The sequence below is a fragment of the Sinohyriopsis cumingii genome, chromosome 1 (assembly GCF_028554795.1).
Source record: "Sinohyriopsis cumingii isolate HCF-2022 chromosome 1, ASM2855479v2, whole genome shotgun sequence".
In the NCBI taxonomy this organism is placed as follows: domain Eukaryota; kingdom Metazoa; phylum Mollusca; class Bivalvia; order Unionida; family Unionidae; genus Sinohyriopsis; species Sinohyriopsis cumingii.
In genome coordinates, this window is record NC_142961.1 from 106,467,763 (window position 1) to 106,490,807 (window position 23,045).

Sequence of the window (23,045 nt, forward strand, 5' to 3'; positions counted from 1 at the left end):
CCGTTTTTATATTTAATCAGGATTATTGTGAATACCCCGTGCTTACTAAGATTCACATATAAAGTCATCTACTGAGAGAAACTATTTGCATTTTTGCTGTGAGGTAACTTTCATTATCACATGCCAAATTTGGACTTCTTCGACAAAGGATTACACACAGTTTCCTAGAAATGTCTCTAAGGTAAATAAACAGAATGAATTAACATGTTGTTTGAAATAGTTTACTTCCCATATGCTTTAAGAGCGTCTTGTGAATAACTTAGCATTATTTTTAGTAATTATTGACTAGGTGATCATTTGCAATATATTTCATTACCTGGAACTCCATAAGCAACCAATCACAAATATCTCCATTTAATTTGGAAAGAAAGGTATCTCATACCCAGAGTCGTTGCACAGAGATAAACACACAAGCCAATTAATGTTTTGAGTTTTAAAAGGAAGATATAAATCTCATGAGAAGCCAACGTTGTTTCATTTTGGAAGGTAATACACATCTTCATAAGAGAGAAAAGAATCCACGAAAAATATAAGTTTTATAACTTTTTCTTATAAACAAAATCACAGTTGAGTACACACGATTGGTTGCACTGATGCACATACATCTTACAGTGGATATATACTATTTCTATCTTTCGCCCGCCTTTGCGGCAGGAACCAAATAGAGACACGAATAAACTGCAGGTTTCGTGCTCACTCCCTCTGATACAGCAAGCACGTGAAATGGATCGTGTTATACGCATGCGCATTACACATGCTGAACATATGGAATTTACCAACCGATCTAATTCAGTCCATAAATAAAATAACGATATCGCGATAGGTAAACGTCATTATGCATATTAAGTGGATCGTCTGTGCCAACATTATTTGATGACTTGATAAACTTAGTAAATTATTGTTGTTCTTGTTGTTATTATTGTTTTAGATTTAACGCGATTTCTCTGTGCATGATAGGCTATAATAACTCGTGGAGGAAGAACCCGGGAAAACTCCGGTAAGAACCACCGACCCACGGGAAGCTACTGACAAACTTTCGCACATACCAATAATTGGCCGAGCCAGAGACTCTAACGCACGCTGACAGAGATGAAATGGCAATATTCGCTAGAGGCCAGTGATTTTGACCGCTTGGCCGCGCTCGACCCTCGTCGTGAATTACATAATGTATAGACTGCATTGGTGATACAAATAAACTTAGTGAATTTCATAACGTCTAGGTTTTACTGGTAGACAATTAAACTTAATGTATTACACAACGTCTTGGTTGTATCCTTAGAAAAGTAAACTTAGTGTATTACATTCCATTTGGATGGATTGTAGAAAGTAAAATTAGCTTACTACATAACGTATATGTATTGGTACAAAGGTAAACTTAGTGTATTACATATCATTAGGTTGTATTGGTAGGAAAGTAAACTTAGAGTATTACATATCATTAGGTTGTATTGGTAGAAAAATACACTCGGTGTATTTCATAACGTATAGGTTGTATTGGTAGGAAAGTAAACTTAGAGTATTACATAACGTCTATGTGATATTGGTAGATAAGTAAACTTAGTGCACTACATAACATTTGGTTGCATTAGTAGAAAGTAAACGTAGTGTATTACATAATATTTGGTTGCATTGGTAGAAAAGTAAACTTAGTGTATTACATACTATTTGGATCCATTGGTGATGCAAATAAACTTGGTGAATTACATAACGTCTATGTTGTATTGGTAGAAATGTAAGATAAGTGTATTACATTCCATTTGAATGCATTGGTAGAAAAGTAAACTTAGTGTATTACATACTATTTGGTTGCATTGGTGATACAAATAAACTTGGTGAATTACATAACGTCTAGGTTGTATTGGTAGAAATGTAAGCTAAGTTTATTACATTCCATTTGGTTGCATTGGTAGAAAAGTAAACTTAGTGTATTACATAACATTGGTTGCATTTTTGTAATAAACGTTGAGCAGCTGAATAAACCAGGATACCATACCATTATATATATATATATATATATATATATATATATATATATATATATATATATATATATATATATATATATATATATATATATATATATATATATATATATGTATATATAGTGTGTGTGTGTGTGTGTGTGTGTACAAATAGTGTGTAGCTTACATTTGGACTGGTTTCACCATAGAAATCATTTTTGTTTTACCTTAGTACGAGTATCAGTTTTTCAGAATTAGTGAAAAAATACACATTAACAAAATATTTTAATGATATCAAAATATATTTACACATTATATAGAATAAATAACATCTACACACCTATCTGATAATTGTTGTTATATTGGGTCTACTATAATAAACAATTAGACTGTACGGTATGAAGGAATTTTATTTTCTCAGATTTGATGAAATTACGCTGAGCGAATACAGTTTTGATGATATGGAAATAAATAGATATATTGATAAAAATGTATTTACATGCATTCAGTTGATATTTGTTTTTTCGAAATTATCACACCAAACGATATCTTCGTAAATGTCGGTTTAGGCAAATTCAACCTTTATTTAAAAAAAGCAAAATTTTCTTGCAGTAGTCCAAAACATATTTATAGATGATACATTTATTCCATTGACATACCTATCTTTACATGGAGTAGAGGGTGGTCGTGTATAAACCTGTTGTTTTCTGAGCCAGAAAAGTAACTACACTTGGACAATGTTAGCACATAAGCGACACATGTACAGACGAAGATGAAAAATAATATAGGTCCATTACAGAACCCTAGATAGTATTGCAAACAAAACCGGAACTTGTCCAATCCAGATTGGATATAATAATAAAGTTAATCTTTACTGATTGTCAGAAGCTCGAATTCCAAGCCAGGTATCAAGATTATGTACATCTTGGTCTGACTTAATTTGGGACCCAGCATCCTCCTCATTTTCCATTTTACCTACTATTATTGATTGTATTGTCCAGAATACTGATATGAGATCATCTTTATTCTTTACGATTAGTTGATTGACTCTTAATAATCTGTTAGAGATACAATGCTTGGTTCTATACATTTTTTCAGCCTAGGATTTTCAGTTGGTTCTTGTTTGAATAGACCTTTCGGTAATTCACAAAATTTACTATAATGTTGGTGAGTCCATATTAGGCCTTAATGGGATCTGGTTATATCGGACTTAGATATCTACTTAGATCTGTTGGCAAACATCTCTGACAACCCTATCAATATGTTTTTGTGCATAGATATGGGAATCGTATGCAATCTCTTCTTGTATATAATGCTCAGAAATTCTGAACTTTAAGATGCAAAGGTTAAACATTGGATACCAAGGCTGACACTCTAGACTTCAAGCTATCAAAAACACACTAAAAAAACTGCTTGTTCAGTAAATGCTTGATGAACGATGTCAATGTGTCAAGAATATATTTTTTCAACGTAATGACTTGAAGAAAGGCAAGATCAGTTACTGTGTTGAAGAACACTTCAAAAATATTAAAATGCTGTGCAAGGTTACTTGCATCGAATGAAAGCAATATGCTAAGGTCTGAAATTGACCTCAGAATCCTACATCTTTGGACTCTTTGACTGGATCACCCAGGACTCTCCATAACTTGTCTCTTGCTATCTGCTATTGTTTACAACACGCAACGTGAAAGTTTCAGAATGCGTGCAAGTAAGTAACAAAGTGGGGCACAAACACAAAGTCGAAACCGCAAAACGTGTGATTTAAGAACATTATATAAACAAAGTATACAATTCTTGCCTTTCATAGACTAAGAACAGTCTCACATCAAAAACAAATCTTACCAACGGATTAAGAATCACGAAATCCAAAATTGTTTCGCCTGCTATCTCTAGAGTGCTTGCATAATTTCATATGCGTGAATGAGGATTATCAATTTGTTAAAACAAGAATTTTACATTTGTGCAATGTATCTTTTTTTAACAATTACTAAATTAATATTCACACACGTGAATTAGTTTGATTTAATTTCACTTATCTAAAGAAGAAAAAAGTAAGATATGCAAATTAGGGGTATAACATTTATTAATTAAAGAATTTCACGTATTTAAAGCAAGCCTCAATTACACATGCCTGGAATTCTTTTCTTACATTTTTTGAAATCTTTCCACGGATATGAGAAACATTTATGGATAAAATGTATCTTCATATATGTAATTTAATCCTTTTTATGGCTTGCCAATAATATGAGCTTCATAAATTCAATACGCAGAGTTAACGTGTGCATAATTCCGCCCAAAACATTCAAAACATTTTCAACTGACATGCCGAGTGGCCGTGCCGAGACAAACTTCTAACAGTGCATGTAGCTTGAATATTGCGATAGTTACCTGTATGAAATTCTCTTGCAAAATTTTCTTTGAGGAGGTATGGACTTGACAACTACTGTTTTCAACGAGAAGGCGTAGCAAATGAAGTATGCAACTGATAGGCATGCCTTTGTTTTCGCCGTTTTGTCCAATGTTTGAGACAATAATCGCATATGTCTCCGTTAGAGCTGAACAAGGGTATGTTCAGGGCAAATATCGATTGTCGGAAAATGTTTATATATATATATATATATATATATATATATATATATATATATATATATATATATATATATATATATATATATATATATATATAGCATGCTTAAGACATGACAATGAATGTATAATGGGAATTGTACTTTGGTTTATTAGGTAAGTTTAACGTTATATGCACAAACAACCACATCTGTAATTTATATTTGAAATGAGTTTGATCGATTGTAAGACCATTGATGGAAAGACGATGGAAATATTCCATTGTATTCTTGGTATATTTTATTAAAGGACAGACACCCTATGTCACCCCATTAGGAAAATTTTAACATTTAAAAAAATATAAATGAAAATAAAATATTAGTGCTGCATAACCTACCTGGGAAGGAGACGAAGAAAATGCCCCACTGTAAATACAACTCTTTCTAATTCAATGCTTGAACTGTATACCGAAGAAAAGTGAATAAATCAAGTACCTAGTTAAACTATTTGACAAATATTTCACACGTTTTCAGTGAATTTAGTTGCAATAAAAACATCTCTTTTAAATGAAAAATATGTGATAAAATTATTTAAGGTAGGCACGTTTTATATATGTTATTATTTTGATTCATGGAAGATATTGGTATGTCAAGAAGAAACGTGCTGTATCCATTGCGTTTTCCAAGGGCAAAAACGCTTAATTTGCTCCCACTTCTAAAGATAGAAGGTTAGCTGCTTTGCAAAGACTTCACTAAATTTTCATAAAAACATTTATGTGATCTGAGAAAAATTAACAAAACAGTTTGAAACATACCAAGAGAGAACATGAACAATACCTGTTGATCTCTTCTACTTAGAGTGGCTCAAGAATGTAATCTATTTTTCACACATGGAGAATCGATTGTTGGGTGAAAAGAATGATTTGTGGTCTATCCGTGTCACATACCACTCATACAGGACAATTGGTACAATACATCCAATTTAAAAATGAACATTCCACTGGAATATGTTTTCAACGCAAGTATATCTGTTTGGGAGATAGATGTTTCCAGTTTCAGAAAAGGCTGATCAGTATCTATCCATTGTCATGCATCACATTTGTTATTGGTTTGTAATCTACAAATAAAACTCCGAATGATGATGCAGTTGTTTATCTCTACATCGGTATTGTACATCCAATATTGTGCTGTTATGCTGACATGCATCCACGCCCTACTCACACACACACACACACACAAGAAAACATATAGCATTTGATTATGTGCATTAATTGCTTTGAATTTATATACCTTTTCAAAAGTAATACATATTGTAAAGACGAAATCAAAAGTCTCTCTCTCTCTCTCTCTCTCTCTCTCTCTCGCGTGTATTCACAGCATCGTGCATTGATCCTACGTATAATTTCAGCCCTTATTAAGTATTTCTTATCAAGGCCCAGTTTCACATATGTGATACCTCTTCAGCAGATTTATATGGAAAAAATACTGATTATCATCATTAATACTTCGAATTTGTTAGATTTTTAAATCAAATTTTATCTCCGATCAGGAAGTTTCCGTGCTGACAAGCTGGGCATCATATGTGGACACTGTAAAAACCAAAGCCACAGAGGTTACAAGGAAATTATAGAAAAATGAACACATACGAAAATGATAGTCTGTAAATGGCGGCCAGTATACTTGGAGGTTGAAGAATCCAGGAAAACCATGGTAAGGACCACAGATCGACGGGAAGCTACTGTCAAAGTCCTAACATGACCGCCGAGACTCAAACGCACGATGATAGAGGTGAGATATCAATGATTTGTAAAGGCGAGTGACTGAGACCACTCGGTCACCCGAGGGCATCCAGCAAACAGCATGGACCCTAATCCGACGACACATTATGAGTTGACAGATCTGAGTCTACACTGTTGACTGTTGCATGTGCATTGTGCACAGATAAATCTGAACATAAACTGTTTAGGATAGGGTTAAACTAGTCACTACCTTAGTGACACCACTTATTATTGCAGCTCCCCACCCACCATCCTCACCCCAATACAACAAAACTATATAAACGGAAAATACAAATATAAACGAACAACAAACATACCAAAACAAAAACAATATTTACTTTCAGGACTTAAATGTACAACCTGAAAATGTTTCACGGTAGGAAATTGAACAAATAAAACCGGCATTTTTTGGAATATTAGACAATGTTCCTAAGGTTTTATATCCACAGATATCATATGTATAATCTAATTATATATGACATATAATATGGGCAATGGAAACCTGTAAGGAAAAAGTAAATATTAAAATTGCACAAAGTATACAGAAATAAGACAAATCAGCTTTACAGGGTATCAACATCAGAAAATCTCAATTGCACAAATTACAGGTTACCACCCAAACTGCCGCAAAAGTTACACATATGCATATGTTCTGATATTTCGTATGCACTAAAAACTATTTGTACCAAATGAATCAGGTGCTACTTTCATTACTGAGTACTCCTAAGTCAAGCCTGTAAAAATACTATAATTGCATCAATAGAATTTTGTCTATAATTTTTTTTTAAATTACAGATAGGATAAGCTCTCAAAAGATGTTTTAACTAAAATTTTAACTTTCATTATTAACCAATTATGGACCACCAAACCCGTAAATACTCTATTATTTGTTCGCCAATTTATAGACTGGTTCACAGTTCTTCCGTATAATTAGTACCGTATGTCCTTTAGCAGTGATTGAGTTGAAATCACCGCATGCTATTATGTTTTCTTGTGTAAAGCCCTTTAGATAGTCCATTAAATTAAGAATAAAGGCTATCTTGCAGTTTTGTATTGGTGGTACATAGTAATTTACAATATGAATTTTGTTTAGTACTAGGTGTATGTGTCTTCCCTTCAGAAAATATGGGGCTGATAGTATTTTCCAGTCTGATTTGAGATATTTTGCATTTACAAGTATTCCTACCCTGATCTGCTGCATACTGGGTATTTTTGGATGATAAAGACAGCATTTAGTCTGTCCTCTATATAGTATGTAATTACCTTTTCTATGTTATGTATTTCATGAATGCAAATTATGTCGAAAGTTTTTGTTATGTCAATTAGTTTCTTTGCCTTTTCGACGTTTAGTCCATTTGTGTTGATTGATAGTATTTTAATAATACTTTTTGTAGTATTCATTTTAGATGGGGGGAACAGTGTGACAATGTAATAAAAGTGGTATTTGTGTTGTGTTTGCATTATGTATATGTTTCGTTAGTTTAGATTTGGCGTGTTAGAGTCCATTTGGGTGTGTTGGTTGTTTTCGTTTCCCTACTCGTCTTTATGGTTGGTGTTGTTGTTGTTTGTTTGGTGTATCGGGTCCGTTGTGCTATCGTTGACTGTGTTGTGGGCCTGGTCTGTTAAGTTATTGTCGGCGGGTCCCTCTGGTGGTTCCGAATGTTTGCTGTCTGGGGTTGTCTGAATTTGTGTTGTCTCTTTCTTTCCTTCCAGGGTAGGGAATATGTCGCTTAGAATCATCTTCGTCAGGTAGGATTTGCTTTTTGTGTTTTAGGAGTGTCTTTGGTCACAGGGCTTCTCTTCATCGTAATTTTTACCGTTTTTTTTTTTTTGCCTGCTTCTTCTTCCGTCGTTGTGGCGTTGCTTGTGTCCTGGGAGTTTCCATGTCTTCATCCGTGTTAGTATCTGTCTCGGTGACAGCCACGGTCGAAGTTCCCAGTTTGGACTGTTCCTTTGCTTCGTGCTTGAAAATCGTTCTCTTTGTTTTGGAGGTTTTGCTCTTTGGAGATCTGGTCTGTATGCGCTTTGCACCCTTTTTTCCTTTGGTTGGTGTCGCTATCTCCATGGGTACCTCCATGTTTGTTTCAGTAGTAGGTGTGTCAGTATTGTTTGCTGTGAGTGTGTTAGTGATGAGTGTTGTTATTGGTGCTTCTGCCATAGACTTCGCATCTGTACTGTAGGTGATGGGTGTTTGTGTTAGTGGCATATTGGCTTCTACATTATCCGGGGAAGGCTCTGGATCACTGTCATCATCACTGACCTCCCCTATGATCTCATTGGCTACTGATTTAGCATAGGTTTTGCTTGGTCTAACAGTACAGTCTTTTTTGTGGCCTGTATTGCCACAGCTGCCACATGGCATCACCAAGTGGCATTTATAATATTAATCACTTTTTTCTAGCACATGTTCCACCCATCTATGAAAATACAACAGCATATTTAACTTTATATTAATTTTAAATGCAATGTGGGCAAAGAAATGTAAAAATATAACAACTATTATTAATATAATTACTGAACAATTACTGATTTAAAGAAAGCATAACTGTTATTATGATCTTATTTACGTACGAGAGGTATGATCATAATCAACGTTTTGTTAATTTTGGTCCATACTGGCTACCATGAAATGAAATAACAAATTAAACCTTGTAAGGACATGTAAGTCACCATCAGTGTATGACCTATAATCATCAAACATCAGACGATACACTGAATATATTTCATAATCAAAGGCAACGCAGCTATAGCATGTTCTACTGGAGTTTTATATATGATGATTTAAGTAAACGAATGCACATTACAAAAAAGCGATGTTCATTCTTTTTCATTGTAGACTTATAACAAATGTCGACATTTTTGAGGAAATTGTGTTGTAAGATTGTTGCGTCCTTATTGGGTACATCTTTACATCTGTAAACAACCGCTAGACGGCGCGTTTCCAAAACTAATCGGAAAATCCCGTTTTGTCGCTATAATATAGAGCCCGCGATAATACAGCGTTGGAGTATACTGCCGTGCAGGTAAAATAATGCGATCTTACTGCTAAACCACGAAACCTGATAGCGGTAACAAATGGGTATGGCGTGTTAACTGTATGTTTTCATTTCAATTCTAATTTCAAAACCTATATATTTAAAAAATAAAAACGTACAAAGAATTCATAGTTACGGTTCAAATAAAAACTTTAAAATTTGTAATATCAAACAAAATAAAATGTAATTACCAGCGCTGAAATGAAATGTACAATGAATTATTAGCAGCGGTTAAGGCAAATACACAGCCGGTCAGATAACATAATACTAAATTTCTAGTAGCACAAGTCTCATTATCAATCTTATTTTTAAAAACCACAATGTCCAATGAAAACCATCGTTTCTTCCAAAGTCATCTGCATATTTACATAAATGAATATTTAATAAATGGGGTTTTGTATATAAACAGTGCGCATGCAGTGATTGGGTTTGTAGTTGCAACGCGAAGGTGTGTGCATGTTCTTCGGCAAGATGACGTTGGTGTCGCTGATTTTCGTTTCAATCCTCGTTATAACAGGTGAGACACGCCAAATACGTTTAAATTATTCTCTTCGTGATAAAGCAGCAGTATTTTAGCCACACGTTTATATATGCAATTGTCCAGGGCTACAGTTCTCGGATAACAGACAATTTGTCAACACTAAGATGAGCTCGAGAGAAGTATCATATCTCTCAAGGGACGAAATAGAAGCAGACGATAATGAATGAAATATTAACGTAAAAAAAAAATACAAACTGTCACAAAACAATAACCTCTTAAGGATAATTGTATTGTATTGGGCTCACAGTTTTAAGATAGGAATTAGACAAGGGTTGATTTTTTCCGCATCCAAACTCGGTCACCAACTTGTATCAATACTGCGACATTTATTTTTTGCAGTTACTATATAAACTGTAATGCTAGTGTTTTCAGGAAACATTATATGTAGTCTAATAAAGATTATTTTACGATGATGCTAATTATTCAAGCGATGTGTAAGAGCAGTCGTTGTGAAACATTTTCTTATTGGTAATCATTGTGTCAATACAAGTCTTAACCACATTAGATAAATTTATATTTACATAGGCCTAAAATTGAACCGACTGAGTAAACGACATCTGTCACTATTTAGCGTTTATTTTTACCCAGTAGCTTTGACACAAAGTCAAATTTGTCACAGTTTCGTGTCTGTGATGCAATCACGAGACCTCATGGAGATCGAGGAGATGTTTTATCCATCACATCAGCAATGTTTAAAATCGTATTTGCCTGAAATATAAGCAGACGTTCCTATCGTACATTTGCTTTCAGCATCGGCTGATTCCCATGATCTTCCAGTTATCAAATAATTAATCATTTAATAAAAGAATGTAGTACTATTTTATAATCAAAATTTATACGTAAAAGTGAATAATCACCAATATTAATATTTGTGTAAATATATCTAATTTCAAGGACCTCACACGGTCTCAGTGTTGTGCAGCATTTACGATTCAGTTTTCATTGAATTTGTCATTCAAAAGTAACATATGACGCAAAAAATAATCATCAGTTCTTAGCAATGTCTAAAAAATTGCATTATGAATTTTTAGCTCTTGGCTGTGATCCGGGATGGCATTCGTTCGAAAATAACTATATATATATATGTATTTTTAAAAGAGTAGTTTCATGCACCCATTATTGACTGATTACTCAAGGTACGGTTGCATTGTCGAAAAGTAGAATAAAGAGAGTGAGTTTCTAATGAGCAGACAAAAATTAATTTTATAACTGATGATCAAGAAACCAGAGCCACATTTACAGACACATACAAACTTCAAATTGAGTCTGGATCAGTGCCATTTTTCTGTATTCCCGTTTCAGCTATACTGCGAGGCCGTCGGAGCTAGTCTTGTTAGGATCGAGAATGAAGATGAACTTGAATTTCTTCGGCTTAAACTGCGTACTCAGTATAGGACAAATGGTATGTAGTTAATATTGAACTTTAACACACACACACACACACACACACACACACACATATATATTTTCTTATTGGTAATCATAAGACAAATGGTATGTAGTTAATATTGAACTTTAACACACACACACACACACACACACACATATATATATATATATATATATATATATATATATATATATATATATATGTATATATATATATATATATATATATATATATATATATATATATATATATATATATATATATATATCTGTGTGTAATGGCGCCTCTGAGCCCTTGAGCTTAATTTGCATTTTGAACTCAACAAAACATTTGCCGACAACGATGTAGCAATCATCCGTGTTGTACTCGCTTGGGAAAATAAAAATCAAAGGTTGCTCATAGTTCAGACTACGTGGGCTACTAATACGCAACAAAGTACACCGAGCAGCAGGAGGGGGTCAACCGACCAGGGGCCAGCCAGACATGAGTGAAAAAAATGATTTAAAAAGATTACATGGAACCGTTGGAATGACCAACGAACAGCAACACAACTATATATGACACATTGTGATGCTTTTTCGTGTGATAAAATGTGAATACTTTTATTTTATATAAGCAATATGGGGGGAGTTAATCGACCTAAAGGGTGCCGGACGAGTCTTCACTAACTTGTACAACAGATTATTTACTAATTTGATCAATGTTATTGTTTTTAATATAACGGTCGATGTAATCTTGATTTTTAATTTTTTCATAATCTGAAGCATTTGTTACCTCGAAGTATCTTTTCAACGATATTTTCTCCCACCACAAGCTACACATAATTGTGTTTTTCTTTACCACCAACTCCACAAACCATTTAAGATTTTGGGCTGGCACTTCCAAGTCGAACGCTTTGTAAATGAATCGCACAGTAATCACTGCGACATTTTCTTTCACAAGGTGTAGAAGACCCCATCATCAGCCACTTGCAACTGTTATATGTTTGGTTGACCATTATAATATTAGTAAAATTCTAATTAGATGAAAGCCTATTTAGAGAAAAACTATTATGTATATTTTTAAAAGCAGTAATCATATAGCATGCGACGAGAGGACGAGGCTAGATTAATGCAACAAAAATATCAAGATCTCGCCAGGAACAAAATCACATTACCAAAATCTAGAACAGATTTATATCTCGTCACAAATTAAATCAGATCACTAGAGCAACACAAGATGAGTTTACAAGGTTATCTGCGATTGAGCCAGAGCACATCACCAAATCCGATTTTGACAGATTACGGGTGACAGAAAGCAAATACCATTTGAGTTACAACTGTATGATTTTATCAAACAAGCAACGAACGAATTTATCAACAATCAAAGAACGAATTTATCAACTATGGTGCGTCCCATGTTGTTTTCAACATTTAAGATTGATGGCGATGGAATATTTATTGATTCCACAATGGATGACAAAGGAGTATCTGCTATCGTTAATAATCTTGTTGATGACAGCAAATATATATTCAGAATAAAATTTATTGTCGAACATGTTAGTGAAGATGGTCGGACTTGGATTATTCGTGATAAACGTGACCCTCTTTATTTCGCCCTATGTATGATTCATTCACTGATTCATTTACTATGCACTTTTTGACCAAGTCAATATAATTATTATCCCTCAACATTTGAGCATTAAATTTCCAATATCCTTTCCTCCTTGGGTACTTTGAAAAAGCTGCACCCAAAACCACAGCTAAATGATCTTTCCTATGACCTGGTAAGATAAGTACATTAGATGTATTCATATAAATATAATCAGATACCATCAAGTAATCTAATCAAGTTTGTTTCAAAGGAGATGTATGCCTCCAGGTATAATCTTTAAGTCATGATTGGAATTTCTCCAGGGGTCGATCAATTCCAGTTCGTTTTTCAGGTCTTGGATTGCTGATCTAGACTCAATTCTTTACACTGAAGGTATTATAAATACTTTGAATTAAACAGCATGCAGATTGTGTCCAGGAAAAATGCATAGCCATTGATCAGCTGTGCGAATTTCTAAAATACCTTTCTTGAATGAATTGAAAAGCAGTTCAAATGGCTTCTGCGTGATTTTCCTAACATTTTGTCCAGTTCACAATCTCGTAGACCAGGTTTTAGTCTTAACTTTTGTATTTGTTAATTTTAAGATCTGTGTGATGTAGTTTTTATGAACTTTATATTGTTAAATGCTGAATGTAGTTTCAATCAACTTAATATTGTTGAATGTTGTCTATTTTTATGAGTTGTGCATTGTAATTTATTATCGTATTAGTATATTCCCGGCACTGCAGTTATGACGTTTTATCGTGTGTACCATTTTGTTATATAATATTGATGCTTTGGGACAGTTTGGTCTCATAAATGCATAGGACCTGCACGTTAAAACTCCTTTATATTCAAGTAAGCTGACTTATCTCATCTGTCACATAGTACAGATTGTTTATCTTTCATAGGCTCAAACCTTCCATTGTCTTTGATAGAGATGTACATGAATTGTAATTCCACTATTTGACTGTTTTCTGCTAGCAGACAGCTTTTAAAAGATGTATTGTATCTCTTCCATTCAACATGTGCATATTGTTTTCCTTAAATTCTCATGATCTTCACAATCGTTTTAAACTCTGAGTCCATCATTATTTTACCTTCAAGTCTTCCAGTAAGTAAACAATAAATCACATAATTACCTGCCCTAATTTGGAAATTTACTCGGTGGAGTTAGGAAGTATCCCTTGCAAGTATTGTTGTGATTTTGAAATTCTGCTTCGATACAAGATACCACGTTTCAGCACGAACTCATCCTTTGCATGCCCGCGTATCCTGTTAAGGGTAGAATTTTCCTCTTGAAGTCTCATTAATTCACCAGGTAGCAAATTGTCTATGGGCGAAGTCGAGAGGTTCAGCGGCTTCGACCCTGTCTTCTTTTCATAGACTGCGTCTCTACGGAACCCACGTGTACAGGTGTACACGTCACAGGATTAGGCTGTGGCAACACATACCTACATCCTAAAAGTACGTCGTGCGTCAATCCTGACAAGCACGCTGCTTGAATTCGTCCTTTCACATACGGAGAATCAAGTTCGATGTTGACATCCTGGAGAGAATCTTTAATCCTATTAGCAAATTGGACTTCCACTGTCTCACCTTTATAATCAGCTGGATAACTACAGTCGGTGTCATACAGCATGGTAGCGTTCTCTCCATTTACCGTATATGTTGTTGTATTCGACCATTTTACTGGTTTACACCTACTAAAGCCAAATGTCACTGCATTTATCGTGGGACGATATTTCCTGCAGTCTTTGACAATATGGCCAGGTTTGTTTTATGCCGTAGCATACAACTTCAGCTTTCTTACCAAGGGTACCCTTAAATATCCCTTGGGGTTTTCCTGGGCCACGGAACTGATCACGGCTGGGATTATCAACCCCTAGCTTCCCACCATTTTGACCATTCCGCCTATGAGGTGCCAAACCGTTAGTTTTTCTAAAATCAGTGACGATGGATCGATCCCTGCCACCCCAGGTGGATGGACGAGAGTGTGCACTCTCATATCGCTCAGCCATCACACTAATATCTTCTAACGTCGCAAAATCACGCTCCCCTAAAAATACGATCAGGTCTTTCCGATACGTACTGAGGACATGTTCTTTTAAGATCCCTTCCCGTATGCCTTCATAAGTCAGCGCGGTGCCTGTCATTTTAATCCATTTATCGAAAAGCACGCGTACGATGGTATGAAATTGCGCGTGGGTCTCCGTTGTTCGCTTAGACGAATCTCTGAAAAGTTTGCGAAAACGTGGAGCCAACAGCTCGTAGTGCCTTAACAGCGCTTTCTTGAGAACGTCGTAATCATCTACTTCAGTCGGTGCCATATTATGATAGACATCCTTGGTAGCTACTTGGATAGATAGTAATGGCCCACTGGTCTTCGGGTATACGACGGATTAAAGCTAACTTTTCAAACTGAATTAAAAAGTTATCGACGATTTCGTCTCAGTCGTTAAACATCGGCATTTTTATCTGAACGTCTATCCAATTTTGCTTGTTGGTCCTGAATGTTCATTCAGTTGTCGCCCCTCCTAGATTCCGCTTCGATCCTTAGTCTCTTCCTGGCTAACGTATGTTCTCTCTCCCTGGCTCTTTCTTCTGCCTGGAATCTGGATAACTCGATTTCTTTCTTTTTCCTCGGCTTGTCTAATTCTTTCTTTCCCTGCCGCCTGCTTTGCTCTGTATTCCCTGAGACTCCGCTCATACATATATACATAAAATATACATACATACATACACACATACATAATATGCATACATACATATATACATATAATATATATAATATACATACATACATACATATAATATATACATACATACATACACACACATACATACATACATACATACATACATACATACATACATATAACATATATATATAATATACATACATACATACATAGATACAGACATATATACGTATAATATGTATAATATACATACATACATACATATATACATGCATATATACATATAATATATATAATATATTTACATACATACATACATACAATATACTTACATATATACATATAATATAAATAATATACATACATACATATATACATATAATATATATATAAGAAACATACATACATGCATATATATACATATAATATATATAACATACATATATATAATCTACACATAATATACATACATACATATACATATATATTCATAATGATAATAATGATAACAATAATAATAATGAGGACTTTGTATAGCACCTAATCTTTAGAAGCTCTAAGCACTTTACAACATTAGACAACACCTATAAAATAAAAAAACATATAATGATATGATTACAAAAACAAACACCATGAAATTAGAAAACATAAAAAAACATGCTGAGAATATTTAAGGTAGGAAACATTATTAGGTCTTTAAGTTTGTTCTTGCAGTCGAAATAAGCGAGCTTTTAGAGCACTCTTGAATGGGATCACTGTGTCTTTCTGTCTAGGTTAAGTGGGCCATTCATTCCACGTTGTGGGGCCCTGGTATGCAAAAGAACGCTGTCGATATGACTTTGTTTTCATATTGTGAATAATGAGTATACGATTGTCAGAAGAGGAGCGTAAGTATCTTGCTGGTGTGTACACATGGGTGAGGTCGGATAGGTATGCTGGACTAGAGTCCGACAGTGAAACGTTGCACAGAGAACACATTTTGTGTTTGATACTGTATACATACATATATAGTTATATATATATATATATATATATATATATATATATATATATATATATATATATATATATATATATATATATATATATATATATATATATATATATATATATATATATAATTTCAGATAGGACACAACCTGTAATAGAGTTTTGGACAGCTGGAAATGACATTATTGTTGACGGTAGTTGGGTATGGGCCCCTGACAATGAACCCATGGAATTTGCTCTATGGGGCCCTGGACAGCCGAGTGAGTGGAGTAATGGAAATGATGATTGTGCAGCACTATTCAACTGGCTAGACTTTAATCTAAATGATGACAACTGTGATAGATATCGTTTTTTCATCTGTGAGTTTTGGTAAGTCCCTAGAAAGATAATTAGTACTTCAAATACGTTTAAATTGGTATCACATATCAATTTTTAGTATCGTTTAATTGCTGGCTCAGGATTCTTTTGTATCAGTTTAGTAAATTTTGGTAAAAAGACTTTCATGACGTTGCATCACTTCATTTATATATTATATCTCATTCATTTCGTATCTTCAGCACGTGTTAGACATGAGCAAGTATACGAAAACCTCTAAATATTCATTACATAAACACGTGCATTATTCAAAGAAAATATCAGCCGCTTTGGTATAAATACCTTAATTAAGGCAAACGTATACGAGAATGTTTGCCAAGGATTGTAAAATAATTTGATAGTCTGGTGCTGAAGAACCGGTGACATGAAGGTAAGGAACTATTCCTTTTAAACAACGGTTATCCGGAGCCACTGGAATGCATTTATGTTGTCCAAGTTGTATATTTTAATTTATTGAACTAAATACTATTACTAGTTTTCAACTCAGTTATACAGTTTGTACAAGTATTTAGTTCAGATTTCAAAACTAGATGAAGAATCATCACAAGAAGACATACCTTGGCAAAGAGTTGTTTACATATCCGATTTAATGTCTTCCAGTTGATTTTCACCAAACAGTGTCGATACTTCAATTTGTATCTTTTCCAAGTTCTAAGTAAACTAGATGAGTATTTAGCACTAAGGTAGGTCAATGTATAATCATAAAAGTCAAAGCATTTCGAACTTGAAACTTTGTGAAATTAACAATCTGTTTTTCACTTTTAGAGCCAAGTGATCAAATTCTCAGACGCCAAGGAACTGGTTACAACAGCTTGTGTAACAGGATGTGACCTGAATGGATGTCTGGAGTAAATGACAACACAAACAATGTGGTGAAAGATGGAAGTTTATGAAATGAATAAAATAAATATATGTATATTCTTTTTAACATGTAGAGAGTGATTCTTTCAAGCTCTAAACATACGACACATTCAGTTATTCACACATACATTTGTTATATGTGAATGAATTTGTGACTTTATGAAACCTTATGATAAAAACAAAAATTCATACTATCATTAAAAAATAGAGAAACAAATGTGATTCATATATTCAAAATTTGAGGAAACGCGATGCAGTAAAACCAAGATATGATTCATATAATCTCGTGTAATAAAGGTGATATTCATATAATCTAATGCAAAAAGATGCAACTCATTTGTACTCAAATGTACTCAATTGAAACACAACATAATCAATTGAAACAAAACATGATCAATTGTAGTAAACATAACAATTGTATCAAACATGACTCATGACTCAGTCATTTGTACAGCACATACAATTCATAACAACCTATGACTCGTTTAAATACTTGTAAACCTTGTCAACTAGAAAGTTTTACCTGATTCACTTTTCCATAGTCAAACCTCACGTTTCCTGAATTATTGGGTTAGCTCACACTTGTATTGGCCAAACACACCCTTCATGGATCCACCATGCGCACAAGTTTACATATCAGCACTTACGTGCTTGCATGGCCTTGAAAGTCGCACGCGTTTCCATCCCCATACAGAGAGACATAAAAACGGCAAGAACGACAGCCTGATATACCCGCACGCACACAGCTAAAAAAAACAAATAACAAGTACGGAATTAAAATCTATAAACACATGCTACTAAATTAAACTCATAATAGCGACCTGAAACAGTTCAAAACTTCATAAAGTTTCAAATCCCCCTACTGATAAAGGCAACATTTCACGATACGTCATTAAAACTGAGTATGCTTTACATATTTGCAAACAAAGTAAAATGTAACATGAAACCAAGTCATTTCTTGCCTTTTTCTGTGACAGCTAATAAACAGGGAGTGCAAATTGGTGACCGCGTTGTTTATTTTGGGACGTATTTGTATTTTAATTTAATCTGAAAATAAGTTCATTTATTATACGACAAGCAGAATACAGTTTTCAAGATTGACAAATATTTAAATGTGATAAATTTTAATCGTGTTAAATCTATTGATGAAATGGATCTTAGAACACTTGCTATACTCGATTTAAAGAATGTACAAATCTGATGAAATCTCAGTCGAATTATATTGAAGGAGATAAGAAAATCAGAGATGACAAACAATTATAAATTGCAAGTGAATGTGGAAAAACAATAAAAAAATCAGAGTTCCATCATTAAAAGGAACGTTGCAGATTAATTTTATTATTGGAAGAAATCCTAAATAATAAGCAAAAATATTTTCACTGAATTTGTGTGTGTGTGTGTGTGTGTGTGTGTGTGTGCAAATGGAAAAGTTTAATAGCTTAGCAGGACATTCAATATAGATTTATTAAAACGGATACAAGATTATGAAACCCTATTATACTAATTAAGATAAGATAATATACGTAACAAGTTTTCTTTATACAGTAGAGGCTACATAATTATAATTTTGGTACATATAAGTATTGCTCTAATAAACGCTTATTGAATATAAAATATATAAAGTAATTTAAAACTGATATTAATATAGGTGTATATGATCTGAAATACGGATGACGTCAGTACAGCCTTGTGAGAATTTGTAATGCCAGTTATAGTAGCAGAAAGAGTAAGAGACAGTGAAGTTAATATGTTAATAATAAAGAATGAACGTAATAATCATTATTTGTCAAGATTGGTATCATCTACAGATAAGACAGTGACGGTAAAACACTTGTATAATAAGTGTATGAACTTTTTTATTATGTACTTAAATTGGGAGAACATAGAATATTATGCAATCGAACAACTTGCACGATAAACATTATGTTAGACAATAGTCCTGTTATTAAATTAGAATAATACCAAAATTAGCTAAATGTACATTTTGTTTTATATTGTGATTATGTGCGTATCACTGAGCCCACACGTTGTTGCAAAGAAGTCAATTGTATAAAAAAACTCAAATAAGTAATAGACAATAAAACAGAAAAACACACTCCATCAGGCCTAACCTAAAATCGAAAACTGTTCCGTGAATACAACTCAGAAAGAGATATCTACTAAACATATACATAACAGAAGAGAAGACTGTATATCAAATTTATACGAATATTTACAATCAATTTCAGAAATTATTTATCAGGGAATTCGACCAATCAACGCAGCCAAAATTATATTCACTAATAGAAATAGACAGAATTATAATTCCACTAATATATACTATATCTGGGTAAAGGAGATTACTAAGGAATACGGCAAGGTCTAATTATATGACAATAATTCCTTCTGTGACATAGCTGAAGTTTTAATGAAACTGATGATGAAGTTGCTGAGCTTGGCTAAACGCCACATTCTATCAAGGGTCCTGAGCGAAAACAGTCCGGACTCACGTGGTGATGAAGAAATGACTAAAACTATAACATAACAGATTATCTTGAGTGAAATTGGAAAATTCAGAGGTCTTTCTATCTAATGTATGCCTTAATAAATAAATATCCTGAATATTTTTTACTATTTAATCATAACTCTTCTGGGTATGACTCTTCTGAAAACCTATCCAAATCAAGCTGTGCCAATTTGTAATGATCATAAATATATTTTGGTTTGTGAAACTGTTATAGTTGATAGATTTAAATAATAATGTAAAATAGAAACGACAAAGCGGTTCTCATTAAAGTGCAATACGATTTTTAGACAATTATATAATGATGTATAAATAACTTGGGCAACTTAGTGAAAATATAAACGATGATAATATGGTTCATCTGAAAAAGCGAGAAATATTTATACAAAAGCACACTGACTCAGGATTAACGAAAAAGATGGTATTGAATGTTTCAAATTTAATTATATTGGGGATATTCATAACTTCTATGTACAGAAAGATACTTAAATCTTATCTAATATTTTTTGAAGAATACCTATCCATGTCTAGAACTAATTATGGACCAGATATGGCTCATTTTTAAGTGTGCCAGGACTAACTCATGATGCTAATTTGAAAATAACGTTGGAACAATTAAATAGATAAGAGGTTATGATGTTTTTATTGGCTGAATATGGATCCTGAGGCGGAATTAGCATGATACCGAAAACATATATTAAAGCAAATCATTAGTATTTTCTGACGACGAGGCCTACTGGCGTTGACCAAAAAAGAAATGATGTAGAATATGGTAAATCAAGGTCAATGTCATTTATTATGTTACCAAACATACACACACTTTGTATTGCTTGGCCATCTGTCAACCAAATGTCTATCAGAAGTTCTACCTGTGTAGGCAAAGAACTAATCACGCGAATGGAAAAACAAAAAGGCATACTATTCTGGGGTGACTATTCTAAGATGGAGCAATTTTGAAGGTACATTTACAAAAGACCAACACAGTTGCAAGACTGTTTCAAACAGTATCGTCATGCACCATGACAACAAATAACTACTGAGGATGATTAACTTCCATTACGAAAGACATTAACTGGTGATTTAAAGGGCAAAAACCTTCAGTAACATGATTAATATGCACGTTAATGTGAAGTGGTACTTATCGTTCAAAGAGAACTAATGAAAAGATGTCAGATGAGGTAAAGAATCAAAACTTCAAAATGATATTTCGTTTGCAGAAAAACAATAATAGATACAAAAATAGTAGTATTATGTTCTGCGAAGACAAAACAGGATGCAATTAAGCCAATGCATGGATAATGGCTTTACTGTGCTACATGTTTAGCTGTTCCTGCAATAATGTTAGGAAAACTATTCTGATAAACTGAAAATGTAATGACTGACACAGTTACTGTGAACAAGTGTTGAAGCAGAGCTTCTAAAAGAATATTAAACAGATTATACATTTTCACGACATGAATGATTGCAAAGTGATAAACATATATTCATTGTCATCAGCCAACAGCAAAGCTGTTGGACTATTATAGTTAATGAGATGAATAGCAATACAAGAAGTGTGTATCCTTAGAAATAAGTCCTATGCTTTTAGGTCTGGTAGAAAACAACGCACGCAAGGCTATTAAGAAATCATTTATTAAAAGGGATCTAAAATTAGACATGCATAAATATTTTAGGAACTATAAATAATCAAGAAATGAATTTAATTGTATCATGCAAATACGCGATATGACATGTTACGACAAATATTTTGCTCTTTCACTATTTTTAAAAACACAAAATCAGCATTTTCTTAAAGGTCTTACCTGATATAGTTAAGCAAGAGCTATTTGGAACCTTCTGAGTATTAATGCTCTGTACAAAATATATTTTTTGCTAGTAAACAGGGCGTAAGTGCGTGTGCTCAAAGTATTCTCCATGTATCTCTTTACACTTTCTAGGTCTTGTTATCATACATATTTTGGAAGTTTGTTCAACACTGGAAGACTGCTCTTACAAAGTAATGGCGGCTTTCAAATCCAATGTTCCTGAGCGCATCTTTGAGAATGAGTTCAGCCCCAAATCACTTGAAGATAAATGATGACAGTTTGGTGGATATTCCAAAGTGTGTATGGGAGGCTTCTTAAGGACGAATCTTAAACTACAGTGGATTTATGCGCTGGTACGTCGTCAGGGTAGATGGATACGTCTGGTACCGGCACATGGACGGCTGGTTTGGTGGTGTTCGGCAAGATTTGGCGATACATGGTAGACTTACAAATATCCAAGAAGAGTCAGACGCAAGTACCTGGATAGACAGTATTGCGGACAAATTTCTATTTACGTTGCGGCTACTTTGAGCGATATGTGGACTTGGTTGTTTTTCTTCGATCCAAACTATATTTTTTCTCTTGAGTCACATTATAAAAGCTCGTCCATAATTTATCACTTGTGACATTCTCATACAATGTTTCCGTTCACTCTTTCCTTGTTTGTCACTGGTCATTTGCATTTGTCGAGACGTGTTTGGCGATTAAAACCTCATGGTGTTTTTGATCGGCCGTTAACAAGTACAGGAACTATCCTGATTTCAAATAGTTCATTAATATGATACAAATTGGTTACGAATTAATTTCCATAATAATATAAATATGTTTCACAATGCAACAAGCAGTTTCATCTATTATTGTTGATTTTGCCTTAACTTTACAAAATAATTAGTCTTCATCGGTTGCAGAATATCTGTCACGGGATATTTTGAAACTAATTATCAATATTTTGATAGTTATACTTGTTG

At 33.7% G+C, this 23,045-nt stretch overlaps 1 protein-coding gene across 1 annotated transcript in view; it reads left to right on the forward strand.

The window, feature by feature from the left end:
• The window catches only part of LOC149807511 (perlucin-like protein), a 414,808-nt gene extending 396,972 nt beyond the window's left edge, over nt 1-17,836 (forward strand). The window contains exons 3-5 of the mRNA XM_089967343.1: nt 11,182-11,281; nt 16,671-16,902; nt 17,674-17,836. Coding sequence (XP_089823469.1) covers nt 11,182-11,281; nt 16,671-16,902; nt 17,674 — 333 coding nt within the window. The 3' untranslated portion in view covers nt 17,675-17,836. The remainder of the gene's footprint in view (nt 1-11,181; nt 11,282-16,670; nt 16,903-17,673) is intronic.
• Nucleotides 17,837-23,045: the final 5,209 nt, after the last annotated feature.